The following is a 26,059-nucleotide window of genomic DNA, read 5'->3' as shown; positions in this document are numbered from 1 at the left end:
TAGAGGAATTTACGTTTTCAATAGATGATTCGTATCGTGATAAACGAAATAATAACAGCCGATCTGTACGCTGGAAAATTATATATTCTATTTCATATATTTTTAATTATATTTATATTTGTTTTGATTATACATTTTCAGATAAATAATTATCTCTACAAAATCTATGCAACTTACACATATATATGTATTTTAATATATTCACTCATCGTTTTTTCAACGATGGATTGTATTGTGTGAAACTTCAGCGACAAACAGAATTCTGAGAAGTGTACGTACGCATACTTACACACATACCTTTCTTAGAATCCTTTTTATCATTAACGACTCTTAAGTTTCACATAATGTAATCTATCATTAAAACTGACGAATTAATATATCAACATACTTATATGTATAGAAATTATTAAAAGATTTAATAACTACACACATTCTCCGATTTCCTAGATTTTCTGAAATCGCATTCGATAAAACGCTTCGACGCAATTATAAGTGGAAACAATCTTGTGGTACGGTCACGTGGTTATTAAATAATTATTTTAATAATGCATACACATTTTATTTATCGCATGCTCCGCGAAACTTTCAATCTCATACGTCGCGTTAGACATTTTTTTATTTTTGCACAATTAATAAATCGCTGTTTTTGTACTTCCGCAATGGCACAGGAATAAATACGTAACTGCGAGATGACGCGAAACAATCATATCAATAATCAACATTAATATTAAGAGGGAAGCAAAAACAAGTTATAATGTAAAAGTATTTCTAAATTATAACATTTGGGATACAATCTTGTACTTTTATCAATGAAAATCTTATCGTGTATTATTATAGTCTTTCTTAAGATTTAACAGTATATATCTGATCTCCGGATCCTTTTACAAGTTTTCGATTTCCTTACATTTGTCAATCTGTGGATAGTCTCTTTAGCGCATGCTATACGCAGAAAATAGATTTTCATTCAGAATTGTAGACTGCAGGTACACACATATGAGTGTGCCTCTCGTCCGACGATCGACGCCGGGGTATCGCGAGAGGCGATAACTATCAATACAACGTAGTATTTGTACATTTATAGTTTGGCGAAAGTGAAATTGTGTAAGTTCAATCGACTCGCGCGTACGCGTTACATCGTCATCTACGAATATGCGAATATTGGTAAAGCGCGGCGGAGAGATGCGAGAAAAATTAAATCTACCGCTAAAGGATCGGGCGTCAGGTATTCTCTGCGAAACAGAAAAGACGTAGCTTAAACGAGATCACAATATATAATACTGCTTCGTTACGCCTTTCTCCGTGTCCATGAAGGGGAGCATCGGACGCGGAAGAAGACGGAAGTAAAGCTTTACGTAAAGCTCAGATCTTTGTACGTTTTTTTTTCTTTCTTCTCGGAACGTTATGCGCGCCGATCGAATCTGTCGTGCATCTCCGAACGATGCACAATCGCGATTCCCATACCTGCCATCAGCTTCCGCGACACGGGGCTGTTACGTGAATTATTACAACCTAACTCAATAAATAAACGCTAAAATTAATGAAGAATCGGAGAGGGGAAGGAATACTGGTTGCGAAACGTTTCCGGTTTTCTCGATCGAATTCGTTAGAGAAGGAGATGGGGCCCGTATTCTTATTCATTAGAGACAGAGGCAGGCCCGTATTTGTTATCGATTGTGAAAATTCAGCAATTTTTTAACATTCATATTTGCCAGCCACGGCTGGCAGAACTCGGACTATCTGCTAAACGAGAATAGGCAAGCGGAAAGGAGACGGACGACAAAAATAACTTAATGAATGACGGTTGATTAACGGTCGTATATAGTAAAGATAAAATATATCGGATCTGGAGTTCTTCTTCGCGCGCCGAGGCGCGAATTCATTTCAGCAGGCGGAGCTCGTTAGTCTGTACCTGAAAATCAGCATCATCATTATTGGCGTGCATAATATTTTAATGCAAATAAAATTCTAATTAAATAAATCTTTCTCTAAAACTTCGAAATTACAATCACGACAAGGAGGGAAATGTCTGATCGAAATTATTTAAGGCCATTGTCTTAAAACAAGTCCGAGATAAGAAAGAAATCTGAGAATGCATGTATATACTCTCACCGTCCGATCGTCGTCTTGCGATCCACGGAACAAGGGATTGTTCTCTTCGGTCCATTCGTTCCTGTTGGACGCTGCAGGCCGTTCGCGGCTGTTCTTCATGCCGGATCTCACGTTTCTGCCGGCGTCCGACACCGATCTTTTGCCAATGCTCTCGAGGAAGCGACGATTCTCGTCGACCTGCCGCTGATCCTGCAGTGCCTTTCTACGCGCCAGCTCCAGCATGACTCTCTGCCTCAACACATCAAAATTGTTGACGATCGACAGGGACCCGATCCTCTTGGTGCGCATCACGTCTGAGCCGAGATCGTTCTCCGAATTCAGCATCTCATCCTATTCAGCGTAACGAATATTGGTCACAATTAATTCTTTAAATACTGAGGGAAGAAAGATTATGAACACTCTGCTGATAGAAAACGGCAAACTGATTGTTCGCAAATAGATCATCGATCTTTCGTTATCGAAATAAGTTATAATTATCGCAAGAGGAAAAACGTTTTCGTATTTTATAAATGTGCATTCTATAAACCCAATCTCGCCATAGATTTTTAGCGCTTTGACCGCGTATTGATATGATAAAAAATATATTTTAGTTCTCGATACAAATACATATTTTAACAATAAAAATCAAGGGCTTTATTAACCATGTATAAGTTACCCCCGAGAACCCGCTTTGTCCCGTTTTAAATAATGCGATTAGATTACAGCGGTAAAATTTTTATATGAACATCCCATTCTATTGTTGCGTGAACAATAACTATGCGCGATAAAACACTGTCAGCTGTTCCATTACGTTATTATATAGTTAGCTAACAGCGCTGACAAGCTTGTGCATTCTAATCTTATCAACCATATGTTACTTAAAGTTTTACTAATAAAATTTGTGGCAAGACTTTTAAGCCTTAACCCTTACAACTTTTTTTCTATTGGATTTTATGCAACATTTTTTTATATAACAAACATATTTTTTCGGAAAAATGTAATTTATGTGCGGTAACATTTATGATAAAAAACCAAAATTTCTATACATATTCAATTATATGCATTCTATATACATAATTAAAATTAAATTTTGAAATCATTTTTGAAAAATATGTACAGTGTGCATATTTTATGAAAAATGTGCATTCATCATGTCTGAAAGCATCGCGGCACTTAATGTTATTAACATCTGGCATTTAGTACCTTGATAATTAATCTAACAATTAAAGTTCCGCAATGATAAGGTCATTTTAAATTCAAACAAAGAATGGACTCAAGCGAGATAACTCCTTCATGAATAACGTTAGGTATTAAGGGCAATTTGAAATTTACATGCTCCTCCTACAATTTACTGTATGACGTCTTCCCGGGTACGATGTTGCAGGTACTTTTGCTTTACCGCGCTTTTACGTTGCGCTTTATGTTCCCTCGGCTCATAAATAGCGATTTCACGGTCGTATATTCCATTGCATATTCTCGCGAAACAATTCTTTCGAAACGCTGTTTTTTTCCCTCCTCCTTTCTATCGCGCGAAACTTACAGATCGATTTGCGCCAATTGTCGCGGCAATTGCGTATTCGCGCGCGGCTTAAAGACAGTCGAAGGTGCGCGACCCCTCGAGCGAAAGCTCGCGAGACAGCTTTCAACTTATAACCGCGCGATGCACCGAACCGGAAAATACGTATTTACCGAGCTGGGCGAAGAGCGAATAATGAATGCACATGAATAATGAAGGCACCTGCCACCACCAGGTCGTCGTGTAATATTGTTGCTTTTTACGCGCGGCGTGCCTCGGAGCGAATAAAAAATTTCGGAATGCACGCTGGCACATTTCTCGTTACATCTATCTGCCACGTTTGCAATGCTTTAAAAGTAGCAAATGAACGGAGCATTTTGCCAAAGAATGCTACGCGCTCGAGTCATACACGTGTGTTCACAAAGGCGTTCCTAGAAATTTCCGATGTTAAGAAAAATAGCGATTCTGAAAGTCGAAAAATCATCGTTTTCTCTCGAAAGGTCAGACTTGAAGATAAATGGGGAAAAAAAATCTATGTGTTATAAATAGTAACGAAAACAGCTCGCTGTTATTAGAAGTAATAACGAAAATAGCTCCGCTGAGTAATATACAAAGATTTATTTGTGTGAATAATGGAAACGATAATTTTTCTGTTATTGCAAGATTGCATTATCGTGTACGCATAATTTTCTTCACATCGCACATAGCTTTCTTGAAGATGATACATTTATCTTTGCAGATACGACAAATATAACGACATAATATTTCCTGACAAGGCAGATATATTTTAGCGTTGTGCATTTTTATATTGACCGATACTAACAATAATATATCCGGCTTTTGAATTTTTATCGGAGCGAAAAGTACGCGTGGGAGAGGAAAACCACGGATAAATAAGGTACGCTTTAGATCATCGAGCGTCGAAATCTATCCGCTTCGCAAGACGGTGGAACAGCAGCCGCACGGGAAATAAGGAGGAATGCAAATCCTCTGTAACATGACGTGGGATCTCCCGTGTGCAATAGAAATCAGGGAAGAGACGTCCTTCGTTCACAATTCACGCGCTCCTGATTCACTACGTATGTAACGTATACGTTTACGTCATTTTCCGTCATTTTCCGATACCGAACCGCGAAGGCGCGACGCGTATAAGTGTGTGCGTCCATCTGCGCGGGTACCGCAGTCGATCCGTTAACACGCACGGCCAACTATTCGAAATGCGAAGCGCTCGTAAACTAAGCGGATCCAACGAGACACGTGTCGACGCCGTGTTATCCGACAACAATGGCATTCGTATATTTGGAATACGTTGTTCTATTTCACGAAGAGCGCGATTTCCGCGCGGCTTAGAACTTATCGACGGATTATTGATGAGAGGCAGATGCGTTCCGATAAGAGAGCATCTTTAACGATCTGTGATTCTTAGGTTTCAAAAAATATTTTTAGCTTTAAAATTTGATTTATCTATATAGAAATAAAATTAAAATTAATGAATATGATGTGGACATAAAGCACCTTTGATCGTTTTATAAATCAGGCCCTGAACAAAAGGGTTGCGACGATAATAATTCAACAAATTTATTGTCTTTATTAATTACAAAATTTCTGGCATTTAACTTAGATAGAAAAAATAATAAAAAGGCTTTTCCTATTCGTGTATATATTTTGTCAATATAAGATTTTCGTGTTTCTATATCATAGTTTTTACAGTGCGTTTCTATACTTTTCAATTTTCTATGTACAAGATAAAAAAGATTAGAAGGAAAAAGAATGGAAGAGATATAATCCTTATCATAAGAGATTAAAGTTGTCTTTAGATTGCGTTATCTTTTCGATTTCACAATATTTCTATTTGCCGTATTCATTTTACTCGAGAAAACATACCTCCAATTCTGGTATTCTTTGATCGATCAACAGGAAAATTTTGGGACGATCGTCCGACACGTCCCTACTTTCGTACGACGACAGAGGAGCGGAACTTGTGAGGCCGATTATCGTCGTCGACGCCAAGATACCGAGCAGTATCATCGTGCAGGAAGAATGTAAATTAATAACGTTCATCTGAAACACATAATCGAAAACGCTTGCAGGTGATAACAAGTCGGCAAAATATTTATTACGGACAGTGAACTAGATTTTTGTCGTAAAAAAATCTAGATATTATGCACAGAAAGAAAAGAAGTGTCAAATCGACCCTTGTATACTTGTACATACGCAAGAATTATAATCTTGAAATGAGATTATATTGCATTAAACTGAGAAAACTTGCTTGAATGAAGTCATTTATATAGTTAAATGAAGTTTTAAGATGGTTCAATAAAAAAAAAGTTGAAATTCTTATACGAAGATATATATTCTTGCGTATATACAAGTATATCAGTGATTGATTTGACACTTCCTTTTTTTCCGTGTAAATTTCTTTATTTTCATAACAATATTCCACAGCATTCTTTCTTTGAATTAAATTGCATAACGACTTATGCATAATTTTTTTTCGCGTCGAGATACACTCTTATCTCACGCTTTCGCCGCGTTTACGTCAAGATAGGGCTTCGAAGAAAAAGTTTGCAGAAAATTGTGCGAACACGCGCGCCCGTTCTTTGCGTGTCGAGTAATTTTTTTTTTCTCACTTCTTTCCTGTTATTCTCAGGAGCCTATATTTGATTCGAGAGCAAACATTCTTTTATCGGATTTCGTCTTCTGCCATCCGTCACTGGGTGAGTTACGAGAAGTTAAGTTTCGGCGGCAGCGACGGCGAGCAGGTGAGAAGAGGTACTTTGTGCACGAATTGTGCTTGCCGTGCCAAACATCCGGTCGTTCGGCCTGAGGCTCCCTATCCCTCGATTCGCGTTAAAGCACGCACCCCGAGGGAGCTGTCGCTCTGTTAAATTACTTTTACAATTTAACGTTCAAGTCGTAACTTTCGCACGCAATAATATATTTCTCACGAAACATTAAAACGTTCACAAGTTATATTAAACGCATCTAAACCTTAAATCTTTACAATTTCTACCTTTCCGTTATACCAGTAAGATTTACTTGACATTAAAAATATAGAAAAAGAGGACAAGAGTGAAGAGAAAATTTGTTTCCTTGTGATGTGTTGTGATGTAAGATTTTGATGATATACTTGGAATTCTTTATTTGCATTTTTATACTTTTTCTTGATATTACGTGTAATAAATATATAAAATACGCTTTTAATTAAATAAATTCAAAATATTATTTTGCTTTTCTTTCACTTAATTTTTTTAATATGCACTTTACTTATTTTTTATAAATTTTTGAAACAATTTTTTAAATTTGTTGTTAGCACAATTACATTTTAAAATTTTTTTATTATTAATTATTTTTATCGCATAAACAAATTCGAAGACGTTAGCACGTACAAAATGATGAACATTATTCTGCGAGACATAGATCATGGTCGTCGTCGTCGTCGTCGTCGTTGCCCTACGTTGCCCTATCCGTTACCGCCGTTTTCGTTGTCGTCATCGTCCGGGTCCATTAACACCAAGGGGCTTAATTTACCGCCATCGTAATTTAGGGCTGCCGTCCCGCTTTTCAATTACACGCTGCGAGTCGACTGGCGACTCGATTCCATGTCTTGATTCCAGTCCCGTTCCCTCTATTACTATCTTTTCTTTCTAGTTGTGCCAGTGTCATAAGGTTCGTCACGTGGATTTTTAATGTCTAGACAGAGACTGGTACACTGGTCAAAGGGGATTAGGTGTCTCGTTATCAAAGTATTGCGCGACAAGCCATGTGACTGTTCGTTAGGCAACTTGGACAATTAGTAGACAACGTGGACGTTAAAAGAGACCTGCAAACTGAATCAACAACGGAGCACAGTTATTCAATCATCCTCGTATTTTATTTTTTGCGGTTAATTAAAGATCATTCCCTTCTGAAAGAAGAAAATATCACATTTCCTCAATATTTTTTTATTGAAGAAATATTGATTTCAAAGTGAAGAAAAAGATAACTTAAAATACAGGCAGAATAATCACTTTTTGGAAAAATTGCGAAACCGGAAAATAATGCGATTGAGACTTTAAATCTTAAGTACACAATCAAAATTGTCTCATATTTTTTTTTAGTACGAATATATATCTCGAGATTCTGTAATACAATTAAAAAAACGAATAAATTGCAATTAAATAATAAGCACCGGCTCCTATTGTTCAATTTAATCTATTTTTTATTACGTCTTATATCTAGAAAACAAAAATTCTTACAGCACAGAAATATCAAAATTCAACGATTAAGAAATGCGTGCAATTCTTCAGTCTTACTAATGATAATGCGATTTAATTACCCAATCTGAAAAGGAGAAATATTTCTTGTTACAATTTAAATTAAATTTTAAGCACTAAATTATGCAGAATGCCGAACAATATCCTTTTATCTATTGTGTAACAATTATAATCGGTTATTTTAAGGATCGATAATGAAGTATAATGCAAATGTGACGCATAGTTAGACGGTAATTTGATCAATGTACTAGCGATGACTGATTAGATAATACGATAATACGAAATATTATATTAATAAATACTAATTCCAACGTTCCACTCAGGCTTTTAACAAAGTTATTAATCATATTACTAAATACTTATTATAAACTATAATACTGGAACGTTTTCCATGATAAATACCTACACTTAATAATTTCGCGCGGGTGTAATTATATTACAGATACTACTTTCTACTCTTTAATTAATAAGAACTGTAAATTTGTTTGAGAATTGAGAATTGAGAATTGAGAAAGAAATAATAACAGTCATCACTTTTCTTTTACCACAATTATTTTAGTTAGCTCAAAAAACGTGTGCAATTGATTCGAGATATTTCAGTAGAAGAAGCCTTATCAAATCAAACCACGTAGCAACGAAGCAAATCTGATTTCATTCGCGCAACGTAAGATCTTTACTTCGAATCGAGACGATAATCGTCGAAATCTGATTTTGCAAAGCGCTACAACGAGCAGCGATATTTCTTGGTTCGTTTTCCGATATGCAAATGATGCTGCAAATTCGAGATGAGATTGTTGTTCAAGCGTAATAGAGTTATCGCGGTAAATTGATGCGCAAATGTGACTCAAATTACGTTCTCGTTATCTGCATGTGACGATGCCCACCGGTACGTCATCTATGTAAATGTTCACTGATTGAGTGGCTCGTGAATGAAAGCCTGCAACAACGTGTCATTTAGGAAATATATAATTTAGAAAATTGACGCACGACATTTCGACAATTCTTACGCATACGCTTTTCCCCGAATATCCCAACTCTTTCAGTCTCTGTTAGCTCTGGATTTATCTTAACTTCGTACTCAGAGCTATCAAATATTTAGAATTCATGGTGAACAGGATATCGATAGCTTTGAACGAAATCTCCTTATATTTTCAAATGAAATTGAGCGACAATTTTATAAGCTGTAGACATATTTTATGCGAAATCTTTATAAGAGGATGGCATTTCGTATGCTGGCACGTGAATGAAGCTTTCCTTCGCGGATTACACAAGGTGTCTCAGGAGGAAAGGTCCACTGCTCCGAGAGCTGGGTATAGTATCGGTCATTTTAAGCAAAAATGTTCATATGAACGAGTGTCCTATTCCGAACGGTTTCTGAGATGGAGCTATTTGAATGTACAGCAAAATTACCGATAAGAAAGATACATGCTTCACGCAGTGGCGAATATGCAGATATCTATGCTGTATGTTTACGACTTCTGCGATGGCAATGCCATGCTGCTGCATTTGTGCGACATATTTGTGAAGATGTGCGGCAATTTTAACAACACTTCTACAACAGTCACAACAGTCCACTGGGTGAAGCATGTATCTTTCTCATCACTAATTTTGCAACTGTACATTCAAATAGCTGTGTCTCGGAAGTAGGCCATTCGCTTATATAAACATTTTTGCTTAATATAACCGATACCATCACCTCGGAAAGTAGTCTTTCCTCCTGGGACACCCTGTACATTTCTTATTTATTCATTAATACTATCAGTTATTAGACGAGATTTTATGCTAATGATAATTAGCGACTTATATACATTTGCCTTTTATACGCAAATTGCTATTCCGTTTTGAAATTTTATGCGAAAATTGGAAATGTAATCTCACATTATATATGTACAATTTGATATCAGTAACGCTGATGACCAACATATAAAATTACTAAAAATATCAGTATCCATTTACTCTGTGTCGTAAACATACATCGGTCGCTGTTTATTACACTTATTATATTAAAAATGCATATTTATTCGCTTCGAAAAATCGACGAGAGCGAAACAATATTTTTGCGCGTAAAGTCTCTCATTTATCCTACCATGTTTTATGTTTTCCTAGTTCTTCCAACTTCCTTCAACTTGGCTGCTGAACAATACTTCCGATCGTAAACTTACTTCCTTACGTGTGTAAAGTTCGCGAAACCTTTCTTCTTGCTTTATTAACTCTTACTCCGTACCAGCGAGATATTGGATGTGTGGTTTCGTTTTTTTTTTGTATATCGCCTCTCACAAGCACAGCTGTGATAAATAAATAGAGATCTTTTCACGAATAACTTACAATTAGTTATTGTACTTTTATTTGTTATCGATGGATTGTTAATAAATACCGTTTCGAGTCACGAGCGACGGAATGCAGATTTTCAAATACTTTCAAACGCACACACGCGCAGCAAATAGCATGTATGAATGCTAGGAATCTACGGAAACAAGTCGTCCTGCATCCTCAATTTGTTTGTCAAAGAACAAATAAAGCAAGAGAAGTCTATCCACGATACAGGAAAACAATAATGGGAAATCTGTTTTGATGGAAATTTGTTTGCGACGAGACAGTTTTTCGGGAACACCAACCACCCATTATAAAAAAAAGAACGATATACATATTTCCAATTGTCCTTCGTAAAATTAATTAAAGTACATACACTACATACTCCGTTTCTACAGTTGCCCGATCGTTTTAAGCTGTAATGAATTTCGTTTACGCGAGCTTTATGCAATTTGCGACGAACCGTCGTAGACGCTTCCCAACATATGTAGTTAACAAAACCACGTTTTTAACACAGAATATACAGATTGCGGGCTTAGACTGAAACATAATTTGTATAAATTATCTTTCCCTCAGCTTTTCATAAATGTTTTTACAGCAGTGCGAATTTTTGCAATTTTAGGATTAATAACAGACACTTTGTAACAGCTTCCGGTATTATTATTATTTTTTTTAATTAAACGGCTGACTTTCCTTTTCCCTTTTATTTCATCTCTCTCATTTCCAAATTTTTCATAAAGACTATCCATTTTCATTACTGGCAAAACTTCCAGCGTGACATAGCGATATCGTTTTTTGATTTCGATGAAATCTCGCGTGTCAGTTATTATAGTACTGTATTATTATCTTTTGCCTCTTTCACAGAAATATCGCATATCATAATGTATTTTGGATCTAAGTATCGAATTTTCCGTTGCGCATTCGTTAAAACGAGTATTATGAATCGTAATAAGAAGTAGAACGAGTAATTTTATAGTCCGACATGGAGCGCATCGTTTCAAGTTACCGTTTCTATCCGCCATTATTCTTATTCGTACATTTTTTTTAAACAAATTTAAATATAAGAGAAAAGAATCATACACAAAAATAATCCAAGTATTAAACTAAAAGTCTATTTAAATTTGACTAGAATTTTTTATCAAAAGCCAAAATTATAAAATAAATCTCTATAACAGAGTTATAAAATTCAAGTTTATATATACATATACATATATAAACTTCATGATAAGCAATAAATAAAATAATGAATTATTTAACGCAATTTTATATCGAGCTGCAACATGTCCCATTATATTTGCTTTGAATTACCTGATCACCACTCTCAAGCAATCTCGGTAAGCTGCAATGTCAGCTAGCCTCATCAATCTCGAATCTGCATGTTATCCTCTTCGGCTCGTTTATCAAACGTGAAAGAGATAAAGAGGATATCGCCTTTTCTTTTCGGCAATCCTCGATCTTCCCCGACGAAATGTAATAATACCGGTAAACATCGGCGAGACGGAGATAATTAGTTTACATTGATGCCTATATGATTTAATCGCGTTTGATACACACATATATATATCTCGGGAGAATATAATCTCGGGCGGAACATCGTTTCGCCTTGAGACAACACAAGGCGACGGCGACGTTGTCCTGATGAAAAAACACGATTCATCGAGCGATCCACTTTCGCTCGAAGTATCACCGATGGATATATTCTTCTCTCGTAAACAGTAATCCGAAACATGGAAACTCTTAACTTTAAAATTCGATGATCGCATTTCCAATTTTGCATGTCATGTTTAAAACTGCAACACGGATATTTTCAAATATTTGCAATTTACGGGATATTGGATATTGGCTATTTATGGAACGGAATATACTGTTTATTTTCGAAACACGAGAGCAATTTTTCAGTTCGATCCATGGAGGAGTGAGCGACATTTTAACTTGTCGATTTGCGACATAAGCGCGGCGTTAACGTCAGACGGCTAATCGGTCACATCGATGGCTGAAATACAAAAGAAAAATTGTCGTAATCATTTCGGTCCGTATTTAGAAATTCCGATAGCAAAATCCTGAACTAATCCGTTAACTAAATGTCACGCGTCAAAAATTCCACGCGCGAGCGTACTTGAAAGAAAGTCTCAAAAAGTGTAAGAAAACTTTAAGGAATTTTTTGACAATTTAGAAAAAAATAACAAACTGTTAAAACTAATATTGATTTAAACGTAAGGAAAATATTATAGAAGCAAGAAAGGATTGAGGAACATTATCCTGTAATATTTTGAGAATTTTACCATCGCGAAATGAGATAATCTTGAATTTCTGGTACTGTTACGTCTGTTATATGTCACCTCGTTTATTTGAGAAATGTATATTTCCGTGAGATTAAAATGGATATTTATATAATTGTCATCCTGTTACTATTATGCGTTACTGTAAAACTCCACGAGCATTTATATTGCAATATATTCGAGTTTAATGTGTCCATTTCAAAAACGATAAATTATTTTTGAGAAAAGACGAGAAAGAAGATTATTATTATGAAAATATATTTGGAAGATACAAACAAGATGTTACTTATTCGTATAATTAAAGACGCTTGTATATTTTTTCCTCTAATTAAAATAAAAGTAGATAATGCGAGCGTCAGCCGAGGGAGCGAATTAAAATGTAAATCAAGGGAAAAGGGGCAGCGTAGTCGTTCAATGTAGCGTAACGTTCTAAAAAATGGCAGTCTTATTCAAATGTCGCCGGTTTGTTGAAGTGTCGACGGAGCATTATATTAAGTAATAGCACGGCGACGTGTCATTTGCTACCTAATGTTCTCGCCTATGTTCTTACACGTGGACGACGTAGAATATTTAGAAGTAACTGGCTTCTTTCATGAAATGTTGATAATGAAAGGAGAAGCTTGGCATCGTATCACGGTACGTATTACTATCTTATCAATATTTCATATTCTATTCTGGGATCTTTTTAATAATTTAGTTTCATCACATTTTTGTTTAAAAAACTTCTTTTAATGTTTTTTTTTTTTTTTTCATAAGCAATTATATTGAAATAAAAGAATATAAAGTTTAAAAAAAAAACTTTTTTTAATGTTTTCTTTTTTTTTTTTTCATAAGCAATTATATTGAAATAAAAGAATATAAAGTTTAAGAAATAAAAGATACTATTTTTCAACATACATGAATATATAAATTATATTGAAACATTATTAAAAATTTCTTAAAACTTATTAAAAAGATATTTATTAAAGTGTATAATATCTCTGTTTTAGTTAATACTGAAGCACGAAATTTTTAATATTGCAATCATTATTATTATGACCTTTGTAAAATAGTTGCGAGCTCACCAACACAGCTGATGCGAGATGCTTTTTCACTCGCGTATTAAAGATCCATTCAGTAAAGTAGTCGGTGAGCTCTTTCACAAAGGGGACCGGTTCGTTCATTCATTCATCACTTTACCGGCGACACACGCGGTGCCGCCGCGCTTTAATTCCAGAGCATCGCTTTAATGAGCGGCGATGTGCTCGCCGACGTGATGCGCGGCGATTGCACGTATAACCGAATTTAATTTAACTGCCACCTTCGAGAGAGAGGCTCGAATAATTTCTCACTCATTCTATTCTCTCACCTTCGGTCATTCTGTCGTACAACAACGCGTACTCTTGTAGAGTGTTATGAGCACAATTTTTCATTAAGAATTTCATGAAAACTCTCCTAATTCTCTTAAAATTATCTCTTAAAATTATCCTTATCTCAAAAATTATCTCTTATTAGTTCTTAAATGTTTAGGGTATCATAAATAAACTTCCGAGAACAAACCGTGTTGTGCATAATCTCTATTGTGTTAAATGTAAACGTCTGCGAAGGAGCTTTTGAAAACTGAGTGCGCGAGGAAGAAAGTTTCCACATCGACTCTTTTCATCGCGGAAAGGTCCTTAAATCGGCCTGACAGATTTCAACAAAAACTTTCCTTATAGCGTCTGAAATATCAGCCAATCTGAATTAACGAGTTTCGTTCCTTCAATCCACCGATCGACCGCGATGAAGCCACCGTCATTATCCATCGCACGATGAATAAACGTCAGAATGCGAAGTCCCTAATTAATTAAGAGATAATACTCGGTTTCGAAACGCTTCGCGACAGCTGTATCTCGACATTTTGCTGGAAAAGAGCGGTGCTGCAAATGTTAACGGAGTTTGTATGAAGCGTGGTCTACATACTCTAACATTGTCATTATTTGAAGACGGATGAACATGAATTAAGGATCAAAGGTTGTTAACAATGAGCCTGCATACCACATCCGTGGTCCATACATGATACTGAGACGCAGAAGCACATCCCACCCGGTACTTTCTAGCTAGTCGCGAAGGTATTCGGAGTTAGATATAGTTGAAGGGAACGCGACGGCTGATATAAGTATGTCACCCCCATGTTTAGCGAAAGACAAAGGAAACGGCGCTTTACTTTTAATTGTTGTAATAATGAAGAAAACATTCTTCTATAAGAGGAATACTTTTGAGGAATACTTTTTGATACAAGGTTTTATTTCAAAATACACATTTCTTTATGACGACAAAAGTTAGGTTGCACAACCCGATGCAAATTTATATACAGACGCACGAAAGAAGAAAAGACTTCTTCAAGGCTGATTCGTGTATATTTTTCCCAGATCTATTTTACTATTTTTATATTTTTCATAAATATCACGTATTAAAAAAATTCTATAACAAATTAATAAATTAAATTAATTCTAAAGTTACTAAATTTTCCCTTCAGAAACTTTTTAATGAAAGATTTAAGATAAAATTGAAATAAATAATATCAAACCGAGTTACGTGACATGGAACATTTGTCCGGCCGTAACCGGGAAAATTGTTTAAAATGAGCTCGCGCGAAGCCGCGCATTACGTATACGTGCGGCTTTGTGTTTAAGCGTTTTATGACTTCGCGTATAATAAATTTTTCTCCCATTTTTTCACCAGTTTATGAATCGATCGCCAGCGATATATTCCATCGCGGACAGCCTTTCATTTCTCGTTCGTTGCATTCGCCTGAGCGAAAGAAACCGTAAAAGGCTTCGGCGCCGCGGGTAACCCGATGCGTTTTCCTTATGAAAGACGCATTGGGTTACCTCATACTCGTTTGTGAAATATTACGAGAACGAAATTGGGAGGAAAGAAGAGAACAGAGTGCCGATCGAGCGAGGGAAAACGTAGGGCGATCGGAGCGCAACTTATTCGTGCAGGGTCAACGATCGAGTCTAAACGAAGAGGCTCCTGATAAGCCGGCTCCGTTTCAGATTATTTTGATATGCAGACCGCGTCAGATTGCTCCCGTTCTACCCGCATCGAAGCAATTAGTATAAAATAAAATAAAAACAACTAAAGTACACGCACATCTTCGTATGTGTGCGTATATGAGAGTTACATATTAAATAGTAAGAGACCAGGCAACGAGACATTTAATCTCTCTCGGGTAGATTTTACTTCAATAAAATTTTTAACCAAGCTTAGAAATGCAAAAAAATGTCGTTATATATATATCTCAGAAATTACAAGGATGGCGTCCAATTAAACTTCCGCTTAGGACTCTAAATTGACGAGAGACTCGCAGAATGAAACGGAGAATTTGAAATATATTTAACATTTCCGTCTTCGCTTCCTTTAATTATGCGATCAAGTAAATAGAGAACAAAGAGAAACTATTGCGCACGCGAGAAGACACGAGATTAATTCATCAGCTTCGATATTTTGTAGGAATCGAGAAAAACGTCGCAAAGTGATTTAAATTCTTTAGTTTCTTACGTCATATTGGGAATGCGACTCTTATACTTTGTCCTTTCTAAGAGAATAATTAAGTACAGAATACACGGAATATACAGAGGATATCAATATCGAGAGAAACTTATATATCTTGCGAATCTTATATTTCTAAATCTTACGATACGCTTTACGTCACGGGCACTGAAATTAATGCATCCTAATCGCAATTAAAAGTCGTTGTAAAGTCCATTTTCTCGCTCTGCCTCCAATTTCGAAATACTCTCGTGATCGTTTCGGTATCGATTATCTGTTAACAACGGCATTGCGCGCAAACACTACACGCATGTACGTATACACTTCATCCCCCGTGACGCCGAACAGAATGATTCTCCTCCGTAAAATGATAAGCGAAGACATAGAGCCACGACGATCGTGGCGTGTATAAACCGCCGCGGTTTGATTAGCGATTATACGACGACGATTTTTTACGCATTTTTCCTGTGCAACGAGCGATAAACCTTTATCATCCGCCTTAATATGAGCGAAGTAGCGGCGCGGAAGAGAGAATTTACAACTTGTAAAAGATGCGAGACGTAGGCGACGGAAAGATAAATTTAAAGTTTGCGCTTGATGACGTTGGCGTTCGTATGTCTAAGTATTCTGTAAATATGTATATTCTACGAGCAAAAACGAGAAATACATTTTGCTAAATTATTTGAGATAAACGTAGCTACCTGAAACTCTGAGAAAGATTGACTTTCACATCTTGTATTTCTGAAGATTGCGAGGAGTATTTACAGTTTTCTCAAAATTAATTTTTTAAATCTGAAATAAATATCTGAGATAGAAAGTATTAATTCAAATTAAACACAGAAAGAAATAATTAATTATTATAACTCTATTTAATTTACAATCAGATAAAACTTTTAAATTTATTAATTGCAATTTTGTTGATTCTCAAGATTTCTTTAATATAATTAAATGAATAAAATCTAGAAAGATTTGCAGCCGGAGATCGGAGTTTACATATATTTAAATGTCAAATTAATTACGGTTGAGAGAGAATGTTACGATTTGTTAAGGCCAGACCTTAACCCAAAATATATAAAACCCAAAATGGTCAGAATTTCTCAACGAGAATGCTCGCGTCGGAATGGGAAGTGAAATTATGGTTAATGTCGATGCTAACTCAAAGGCATCTTGGGCACGTGTGTTCCACTATTATTAGAGTGGTCATTAACTAGCGTTCAGTGGACGATACCAATCTCTCAGATCATTATCTAATTGACGTAACTAACTCAATCATTTTGGAATAATGACGATTCAACGACGGCGCCAGCGAAAAGATAAGCTAGCACTTAAATGAGTAAATCTAATTAAAACTATCGTCACGTCGCTTATCCATATCGCTGATTAGTATAAACACTACGCAAGCTTTGCAAAAACATTTCGAAAGTCGGATTGATGTGTTTTTAAACAAAAAGTGCGTTAAACCACTCACATATGTATATAATATTTATATATTAAAAAAAAATTAATTTAATAAAAATAAAAAAGGACTGCAATAGCAATTTGTTGTATTCAATATTGGCAATCTTCATTTTATTAAATTTTAATTTTAATAAAATAGAAATAAATATAATATATTTGAGAAAAACCATTGCTACTTTTTCTTGCCCAGTATTATCCAATTGCTGTGCAATTTGCTATGCAATTGCCATCAACAAATGTCTTTCGATGATGTAAGTATCTCGTTTTCTTTCAAGAAATGCATATACTATTCGCTACTAAGGCGCAAACATGTCAATCTAATGCTACACGATCGTACCTTTACACACTTTCGCCAATGGTGTTTCCAGTGCGAGCCGGTATTGAACTTGTCATTACCGTCGATGACTGCGACTGCGAAAAGTTTACAAGCAGAGAGGAGTGACCATCGCGCGACAGTCGTGGCGCGGCATAAAACGTTAAAGATAGCGCGATTTCAGCTCTTCGGCGCCGGTTATGCAGATAAAGCCAGCGGCGAAGCGCCGGCTTTACCCGCGGCGACAGCCTTCGGGTGTAATTGCTTCTAATTTTACACACTTTTATCGTTTATCGTCGCCGCCGATTCTTTTTCCGTCCTCCGCTGACGCTACGCGTCCGCCGTATCGGTCCCCCCGGAACGCCGGGCCGCGCTACGATTCGTATTCGCGATAAATGGCACGTGGTACCCATTGTACGCCGTTCTAATTACATATCGGCGAGACAGATGAGATCGGGGCCTCTCCGCGGGCGGGCCGTGCAAAAATCGTCCTCTCGGCGAACGCGACATTTTTGCCGAGATAACAAACCGCCAATTGCGAACAGCGTCGGAAGCTCCGGCTCTCTGCGGGAGAAATGGAACGTGGCGCCCTTTTACCCTTATTTACACAAGACGCACGCGTTGAAAAATCTCGATACAGATATTAGAGCAAATATTGCGTATATATACGCTTGAGATTAAAACAAAGCTCCTAAACAAATTTGATTGTACAAATAAGAGATTTTGAAGAGTGTTGCGCAAAAATACGAATGTTCTGAAATGCAAAGCAAAGAATGTATCACGATAAAAGCAAAAGATTGCAATATAGCGCGTGCTTCGTTCTTTCGGGTAAATAAAAATAGTTTCGCTTCTATCTTCAGCTAACAGTATCAGTTATTCCGCTCTTCCTGTTCCGTTATCAATTTATGTAACACGACACGCGCGTAACACGAAAATCTATCAACACGATAGATTTTCAGGGGGAAAAGAAATCCGATAATAGGATTTCTTCATATCGATACCTATTATATGAAGTTTTACAAATCGCCTTTCCGCGAAAAAAATACTTGGGTGGCTTTGTCTCGAAAAGGAAAGAGAAATATGCCTTCCCATTTTTCGGAGATTGACAGCGACGATAGCATATAGAACTGAGGCTATACAAATCTGCAGTTTTGTTTACGGACGATTAGACATGTGGATTCATCGGCGAAAATTAGGTCAACGTTTTTCTAACGATATCGTGGCACGGACTTTAACATTACGCGATTAAGCCTAGATAAATAGGTAGAAAAGGTAAATGAACGTTCGATCGATCGCGCGCCTTTCGTATCTCGCGAAAGATTCCCTTTGTCTTATCGAAAAATCGCCAGCATTTCACACGTCACGTTATGCACGTCATTGATAATTCTGATTACATTCATCCTTTTCTGCACGCAGAACGTATACGCCGATTACGCGAACCGTATTTGCTGCAGGTTCATCGTAATGCACCTAGAAAATCAGTTTAGCCGATTGCATCGCGGATAATCTGTGCGGTTATTAGCCATAATAAGCCGCGGCGATTCGATTATATTCTCCCCCCATTATAGACTCACGCATGCATATTCGGTATGGATTTATAGGTTTATATTATATAGCGGTTAATAGTTCCGTGTTAATTAATCTTAATGCGATTCTCCGAGTCTCTTGTATTTCCATCTGATGAAAAACGACGTTCAAACTTCAGATGCCTTCTTCACATAATTGTTATCTTTCTTTTGAAAAAAAATGTGGAGGTGCTTCTTTCAATTTAGATAAGATACTGTATTGTAAAACAATAAAAAATATTTCCTTGCAAGATACGTTATACAGATAATAACTATTTATTTATGAAATTATGATTATATTTCGTTCAACATTTTAATTGAATAATAAAACTTTAGATTTGAAGTTAAAATCCAGCCGTTTTTGTATCCGCAACGACCTAATAAATCTTTTCACATTTATTCAATTAAAGTTTTGTTTTAATTTTACGCTCTTTTCAATTTTCTCGTGTAAAATAACGGCCACCCTTTGTTGAGGCAAAAGTACATATCTTTTTTACTTTAATATTATATTATAGGAATATTTAATTTTAGCGACACTTTACCGCCAATTGCGAATATACTGCAAATTGCTGCAGATTCAATGTAACGTTCTGTGAAGGATCAGCGGAAACGCGCGGGCGGTAACGGGAAGAAAAAAAATTATGTGAAAGGAAACGTTGGAATTACAAATAGAATCGTCGTATATAGACGTACGTCACGATAGAGGATAGCAAACTAATCTTCGCATTCATGAGATACTCTCGCGGATGTAGGGCGACGAGAGCGTCATACCTCGAACAGAAACTCTGAGTTTGTTTTGAGTTTTGCTGCGTGATCAGTTTGATGCAATATCATCGGCGGGAATTCATATCAAAGCTTTATTCCCTAATCAGAATTATTAGATCATCTGGGCTTCACCTACAAAAAGCAAAATTAGATTCTAAGTGCGTAGAAAATCGGGCCATTGCATATACATAAAATGTTTTACATCAATTTTCTGAGATATTTTCTATAGAACAAAAAATCTGTAAATAAGCGAAAGATTTAATTACAAAGTTCACGTTTCAAATTAAAAAGTCATCTTTTTATGTAAGAAATGAAAACATTTTCATATAAGGTTGACATTCTGTAAATTAAAATTTGTTTTTTATCGGTGCGATTTCTTTTAAGTATAAAACTTTTATATACACACGGATATTATTATTCTCTTTCGTTAAAAAAACAGACTAAAATACAGTTTAACAAAAATTTTATAAAATAATATCAAATGACTTTAATGTGATATGTAATAACCAATTATTTTACGACAGCGTTCTATTGAAAAATTAAACTTTTAACATTTTACGCGCGACTTAAAATAGTATTTCGGAGAAATAAAAGACGCCAATAATAGCTGACTCCATATAACGGACTACCATATAACGGACTTTGCAGAAAATCGGTGAAAAATATCTGGTGAACGGGTCAAGACGGGGGCGAGAACGATATACCGAGACCTGTCAAAGCCGAGCACGTTGTTGACGCGGAACAATCGCGGTGTTCCACGTATGATTACTCGAGAGGCTCGCGCGAGGCTGCCTATCTCATTCGTATATGTCGAATAGAAGATCGATCGTTTAACGCGCTCGAAACTTTCAACGAGAGCGTCCCACCAGATTGTCCTCCATAGGTACCTCCATAGGTACTGATTAGGATCCAACAGAAATTCGATTAAAGTGGATTATTTGGATATAGAGGATTATTTGGAGACAATTATCCGAAAAATCGGTGATATTTGATCACCGCAAGTTGCGTGGGAAGTACCAATGAAACGTGATAATTATGATAATCACTTGTATCGAGTGTTTAATGAGTTTCAATAACTAAAAAAAGTTTTTCTAGATTCTCAAAAAATTCGAATAAAATTGCAATATATTATTTGTATCTCATAAGCATATTAATTACGTATATCTATGTTTAATATAATAAAAGAGACGGATTAATATATGATCAGTAAAATTATGATACTCCGCTTCTATTTTTGGAGAAAAAAATATTATATCATTACATAGTAAAAAAACAAATATAGAATTAAAAAATAAGTTATAAATAACTAGAAATTTCAAGGAATAATAATAACTGATTAATGCATAGAAATAAATTGAGTATATTGTGCCCAAAGGGCTATTTGCAATATTACTGTATTAAGTCAATTGTTATTAATTATAAGCAAGAAGTTTCGTACGGTAATTCTTTAATAATAAGCCCAAGTTTGTCTTCATTTAACTTACAGACTAAACATCGTCCGCTAATCCTGTAATTTTGCCACATTGAGGAAGGTTACACAAAGCCCGCAATACCCAGAGTCGCAAATTTTACGGGGGGTGAGAACTTTCTCAGTTTACCGATATCGTTAAACTGTTAAAAAGTTTGGACAATAAAGAAAGCGTAAGCGCGATTCTTGTAAATCTCAAATTTTCCTTCGGCTTCTTGTTATCCAATGCATGGAAAAGAAACTTATATATATTTGTAGCGAGCAGACTTCTGCCTCCGCAAAATAACTTTCGATCTTTTTGCGTGCGATTAAAAATCATTTATTTTTTGTCATAAATAATTTTATTTCCCGCTTCAATTCGTAACGCGTATATTTGTAACAACTTGAATCTGATTGTTGCGAAACGCGGCTTGTTCGCGACAGATATTTTATCAACTTCGCATTTAAAAGTATCGGCCAAGTTCAAAAGATTGCTCAATTCTGTGCAATAAACGGGATCGCTTATAGTGCAAAACAAATAAAGATAAATCTTCATTTGCACGTTCAGTGAGCGATTTATCGCGCACTGCGTACGTCGAATGAACGGACGCGGATTTTGGATACATCAATTCGCGGAGCCTTCTAGGCAGATTGAAATTTGTATGAACGCCGACTGAATCCCGGATCGAAAAGCACGAATGAGAGATAGCTAATAACGAGGCGGCAGCCGTGAGGCGATGGCAAAACGAACCGAGACATATAAAACCCCGGAAACCGGGATAAATCGCGGAGCAATATCGAAGGAACCAATATACTCGATGTATCCCGTAGGACATCGTATCCGCCGGCTTGCACCCCCTTTGGATCTATGTCCAATCATGAAAAAGAACGAACTATATAGTAGTAAATGACTGTTTCATCATCGCGTTTACCTCACAGCATTGCAGATACCTGTTTAATCTCGCTTATCAAACAATTACGGTTCAACCTGTGAGAGCGTGATAATGATTCATCGACCTCGAGCCAGCTGTTGAATTTAGCCCGCGAATATAATCCCCTAATTGCAATTTAGCATCGCATAAGATTCGAACGAGTAAATAATATTGTTATTAATAATCGTAATGTGTTTATACGTAATTAATAGTTATTTCTACTAATACACTAGTATAGATAGAACAATATATTTGTTCATAATTTATTATTATGTGTGATTATTATATTACATATCTCCCTTCTATCTATATATCTATCTATAAAAAGTAAGACTTTGATATTTAACGATGCCACTCATCTTTAAGTGGTTATTACTTGAAAATGTGTTAATTGGCATGAGAAAATATTGAAGGAACACTTCTCTCGGGTACGCAAGAAACAACAGTTTTCTCTGAAAGAGATATAAAAGCTTTGGGAAATATATCAGGGGACTTGTATAAACTATTCAGAGGGTTGATCTTTGATAAGTAACTGACACTATTAATTTTGCAACTAAGCAGCAAACAACATCAATGAAAAGAGGAAAGAAATGCGGAATTACATATCAAAATAAATAAACAAAATTAATTGTTTCAAGAAAGGGGAAAGGTTAGCGGAGATGAAAACGAATTTATCTGCTCCACTTCCCCGAGATTCGATGTTTAATCCGATAGACACTGAATCGCGCTTTGCGTTCACGGATCATCGTGCAAAAGCGTTCTTATAGCGCAATTAAATGTCGCATTAATTGGTAATATCATTTACCGCGCCGTTATTAATTAGTTATGAGCGCTCCCTTTGCCCTTCGCGAGAAACCGTGTATTTTTAGTATTAATAATCGTGTGCTTGTACAATACTCGCACGTGTGTGCTCGCGTTAAACTGTGTGCCGCTTTCCGCTAAAACTATGTGGAAAGTGTAATTAAAATGAATCAGCCTGTGACAGCGCGATGGCGAGCGACGACGGTGAATATAACGGCGCGCGAGGACTGTTCTATTACATTCGTTTCCGTTTTCCCGGATTATGTTTTCTCGATTTTCGCACAAGCCACAGAGGATTAAAGCGCGCGTGCGGGAGTGACGCGTGAATTATCGTCTAAATACTTCTGACTCGCGGCGTTAACATATCGGTAAAGTGTTAAAGGTTGAATTTGCACAATAAGCGGTGACGCGATTTATCGGATTATCGCTATCGATCGGCACAAATAAATTTTATTATTTATGCCGCTCGGTAACAGGACTGGCCGATCGATCGTGACGCGCGCTAAGCGATATACAAGTGTATAATACATATATATTTTGTTACTGGCGAAGATTGATCGTGTCCGTTAAATAAAGCATAAAACAATATCACGGCGAAATTGTTGCCCCCTTTTAATTGAAAAACGTATTTTTTTTAATCACTCCAAATGTTCTGTGTTTTGTTCGGTGCAGAATTTAATAGAAAGATAACGATGAAGCTCTATATTACATCAATTTACATCAATTCAACCAGCACTTCCGTTAAATCGTAAATCACCAGCGAGATAACGGACGTGTCTCTGACTAACGAGATGACTGATTGTTAAAACAGTTTCCGAACGCGTCAATTTGCAATAAACTTCTTTAATATCATCACGAGTTGCTTATCTCTGCGAAGATAAGAACGTCAAACGTCTCGCGTAATTTCCGCTATCGCTCGTCACGCGAGATCGCTCCTCGCGGCCGTGAATCGGCAGAATGCCGATTGTCGTAATACCGGAGACGGATGTCGCAACACACGCGCCGAAAGTGAAGAAGCGTACGTCAAAGCTGAATAGGTAAACGGGGAAAAAGTTCGGCCGGATACCGGATTTCCTGAAAGCGCGCAATCTCGGATCTTTGATATCAAAAGCAAGGGAAATTCCGCATGTCTCGAGATCACACTTACTTGTTGAATTCACAGAGCTTCCGTGGGAGATCCCGGGCCCGGGTGAAATCCCTCGAGAAAGCGGAGCCGATACCCTTCCCGCGACTATCTGCCGAGAGAAGAACGAAAGGCGCGCGCGAGGAGCGCCAAGTTTCCCCTCCTCTTGGGGAGAGACGCGGAGGGCGCGAAGAGGGCGATCTCCCGCCGACGAGACTTCCGGCTCCGTGCGAGTCGTCGATGTGTGGAGTGGACCGTTCGAGTCGAACTGACCGGGAGGGAGTTAAAGTCCGAGGTAGCGGTGGCCGGCGTGTAGGTGACGAGTATACCTGGACGGGGGCGGCTTTTAACAGGTGGCACGCACGCAAACGGGAGTTCCTCACGGTCCAGAGTGCTAACGACGTGTGACGTCGACGCCACGGTGCGAGAGGGCTTTTATAGCCGGTCGGTGCCGGCCGACCCGACTCGAACCGTCTCCACTCGACTCGGCGCGACCTTCCTGCCTCCTGCCTGCCCAGAGACTCTTGGCCCTATCAACTGATTTGCCGTTACATCTTCCACACACCCGTATGGTGGAACTGCCGTCCCCATTCGCGCCTCCCTTGTTCTCCATATGGGGAAAAGAACCCGTAAAGCGGATGTCGTTTATCGATGCATCGTTCGTTTCCAAGCACCCTACGCCCCTGTCACTCGATTATCCCGCAAAATTACTAGGGACTGAAAGAAATGTCCTTTAAATAGCACAGAACCTTTTATCCTTGTTATATCGTAGTTATTGCTTTGCTCTGAGAGAGGTTTTTTTTTTATATTTATGTTATTAGTCTCGAAAATGTTATACGTGTTTTATTGGAAAAGAAATTGTTATTTATTGTGCACAAAGTATTAATTTACATGTTATTAATATGTAAAAAATTACGTATTAATAAAAATAATGATTGAACACATATACATATTTTAACATACATATCAGTTTTTTATTTCTCTCTCTTATAGGAAAAGGATTAGTTAAAAAGCGCCAATATATCAGGGAATAATTTAAAAAACTAATCAAGTCCACTCGAGTTAATAAACAGCGCAAGTCATGTGCCGTTTTAACTATTCAAACTTTTAATTATTCAAATAATCTGTAGGGAAATCATAGAAGATAATTATTATACGATAATTTATTAATGCACCTATTTATTGCACATCTATCCCAAATCTGTATTATTTAACAAAGGAGAGCTCTCACATATAATTTATTTCAATATTACGTTATATTAATTAATTGCACTTATATAGTTTTCCTACGCTTGTTCATTATTTATTTATTACCTCATTTACTTGGGCATTTAAGCAAGCTAGATTATACGTAAGCTGCTTGTTTCTTTTCAGAAATATTTAGATACCGCTTGAAATGGAAATGGAATATCAGATTAAGCTTGTTAAGCTTTCCAGCAAGCGACACAAGTATCGTTTTATCTTTGTTACTCATTGCCAAAAAAGAGAAATAAAGCTACATTTGTGTCGACTTGTGTCGCTTGCTGGAAAGCTCCCATCAATAATGTGGAAAGAAATTGCCAAAACGAGATGAAAAGAATGTGATAAGTACATCTCTTTCTTCTCCGGTTACTTTCATTTGCCATTCACTAACAATATCCGCGGCGTATAATAACTTATTGTTAAAAAAAATGTTTCTTACTCAGAGTAA

At 36.8% G+C, this 26,059-nt stretch overlaps 1 protein-coding gene across 2 annotated transcripts; it reads right to left on the bottom strand.

Annotated features, from left to right (window-relative positions):
• Window positions 1–107: 107 nt before the first annotated feature.
• On the bottom strand, window positions 108–24,909 carry Dh44 (diuretic hormone 44). Of its 2 annotated transcripts, none has more exons than XM_071777623.1 (4): window positions 17,761–17,849; window positions 5,489–5,665; window positions 2,110–2,439; window positions 108–1,909 (listed from the first exon to the last, which is right to left on the bottom strand). In XM_071777623.1, exons 2-4 carry the CDS (start codon window positions 5,663–5,665, stop codon window positions 1,877–1,879), a joined length of 540 nt encoding a protein of 179 aa, XP_071633724.1. In that variant the 5' UTR covers window positions 17,761–17,849; the 3' UTR covers window positions 108–1,876. The 2 variants fall into 2 exon arrangements, with proteins under 2 accessions (XP_071633724.1, XP_071633723.1); XM_071777622.1 differs by lacking the exon at window positions 17,761–17,849 and adding an exon at window positions 24,394–24,909 and having other exon boundaries at window positions 118–1,909.
• Between the last annotated feature and the right edge of the window lie 1,150 nt (window positions 24,910–26,059).

This window comes from Temnothorax longispinosus, chromosome 5 (assembly GCF_030848805.1).
Source record: "Temnothorax longispinosus isolate EJ_2023e chromosome 5, Tlon_JGU_v1, whole genome shotgun sequence".
In the NCBI taxonomy this organism is placed as follows: Eukaryota; Metazoa; Arthropoda; class Insecta; order Hymenoptera; family Formicidae; genus Temnothorax; species Temnothorax longispinosus.
Note: the sequence above shows the minus strand (reverse complement) of the source record. Positions and strands in the feature narration are given on the sequence as shown.

Bases quoted from the DNA above. Each gene is read 5' to 3' on its own strand.
- Dh44 (XM_071777622.1), bottom strand. From the start codon at position 5,665: ATGAACGTTATTAATTTACATTCTTCCTGCACGATGATACTGCTCGGT. The intron at 2,440-5,488 runs GTATGTTTTCTC...TACGCTGAATAG, and splicing joins AAAGAATACCAGAATTGGAG to GATGAGATGCTGAATTCGGA. The intron at 1,910-2,109 runs GTGAGAGTATAT...GCTGATTTTCAG, and splicing joins CGCAAGACGACGATCGGACG to GTACAGACTAACGAGCTCCG.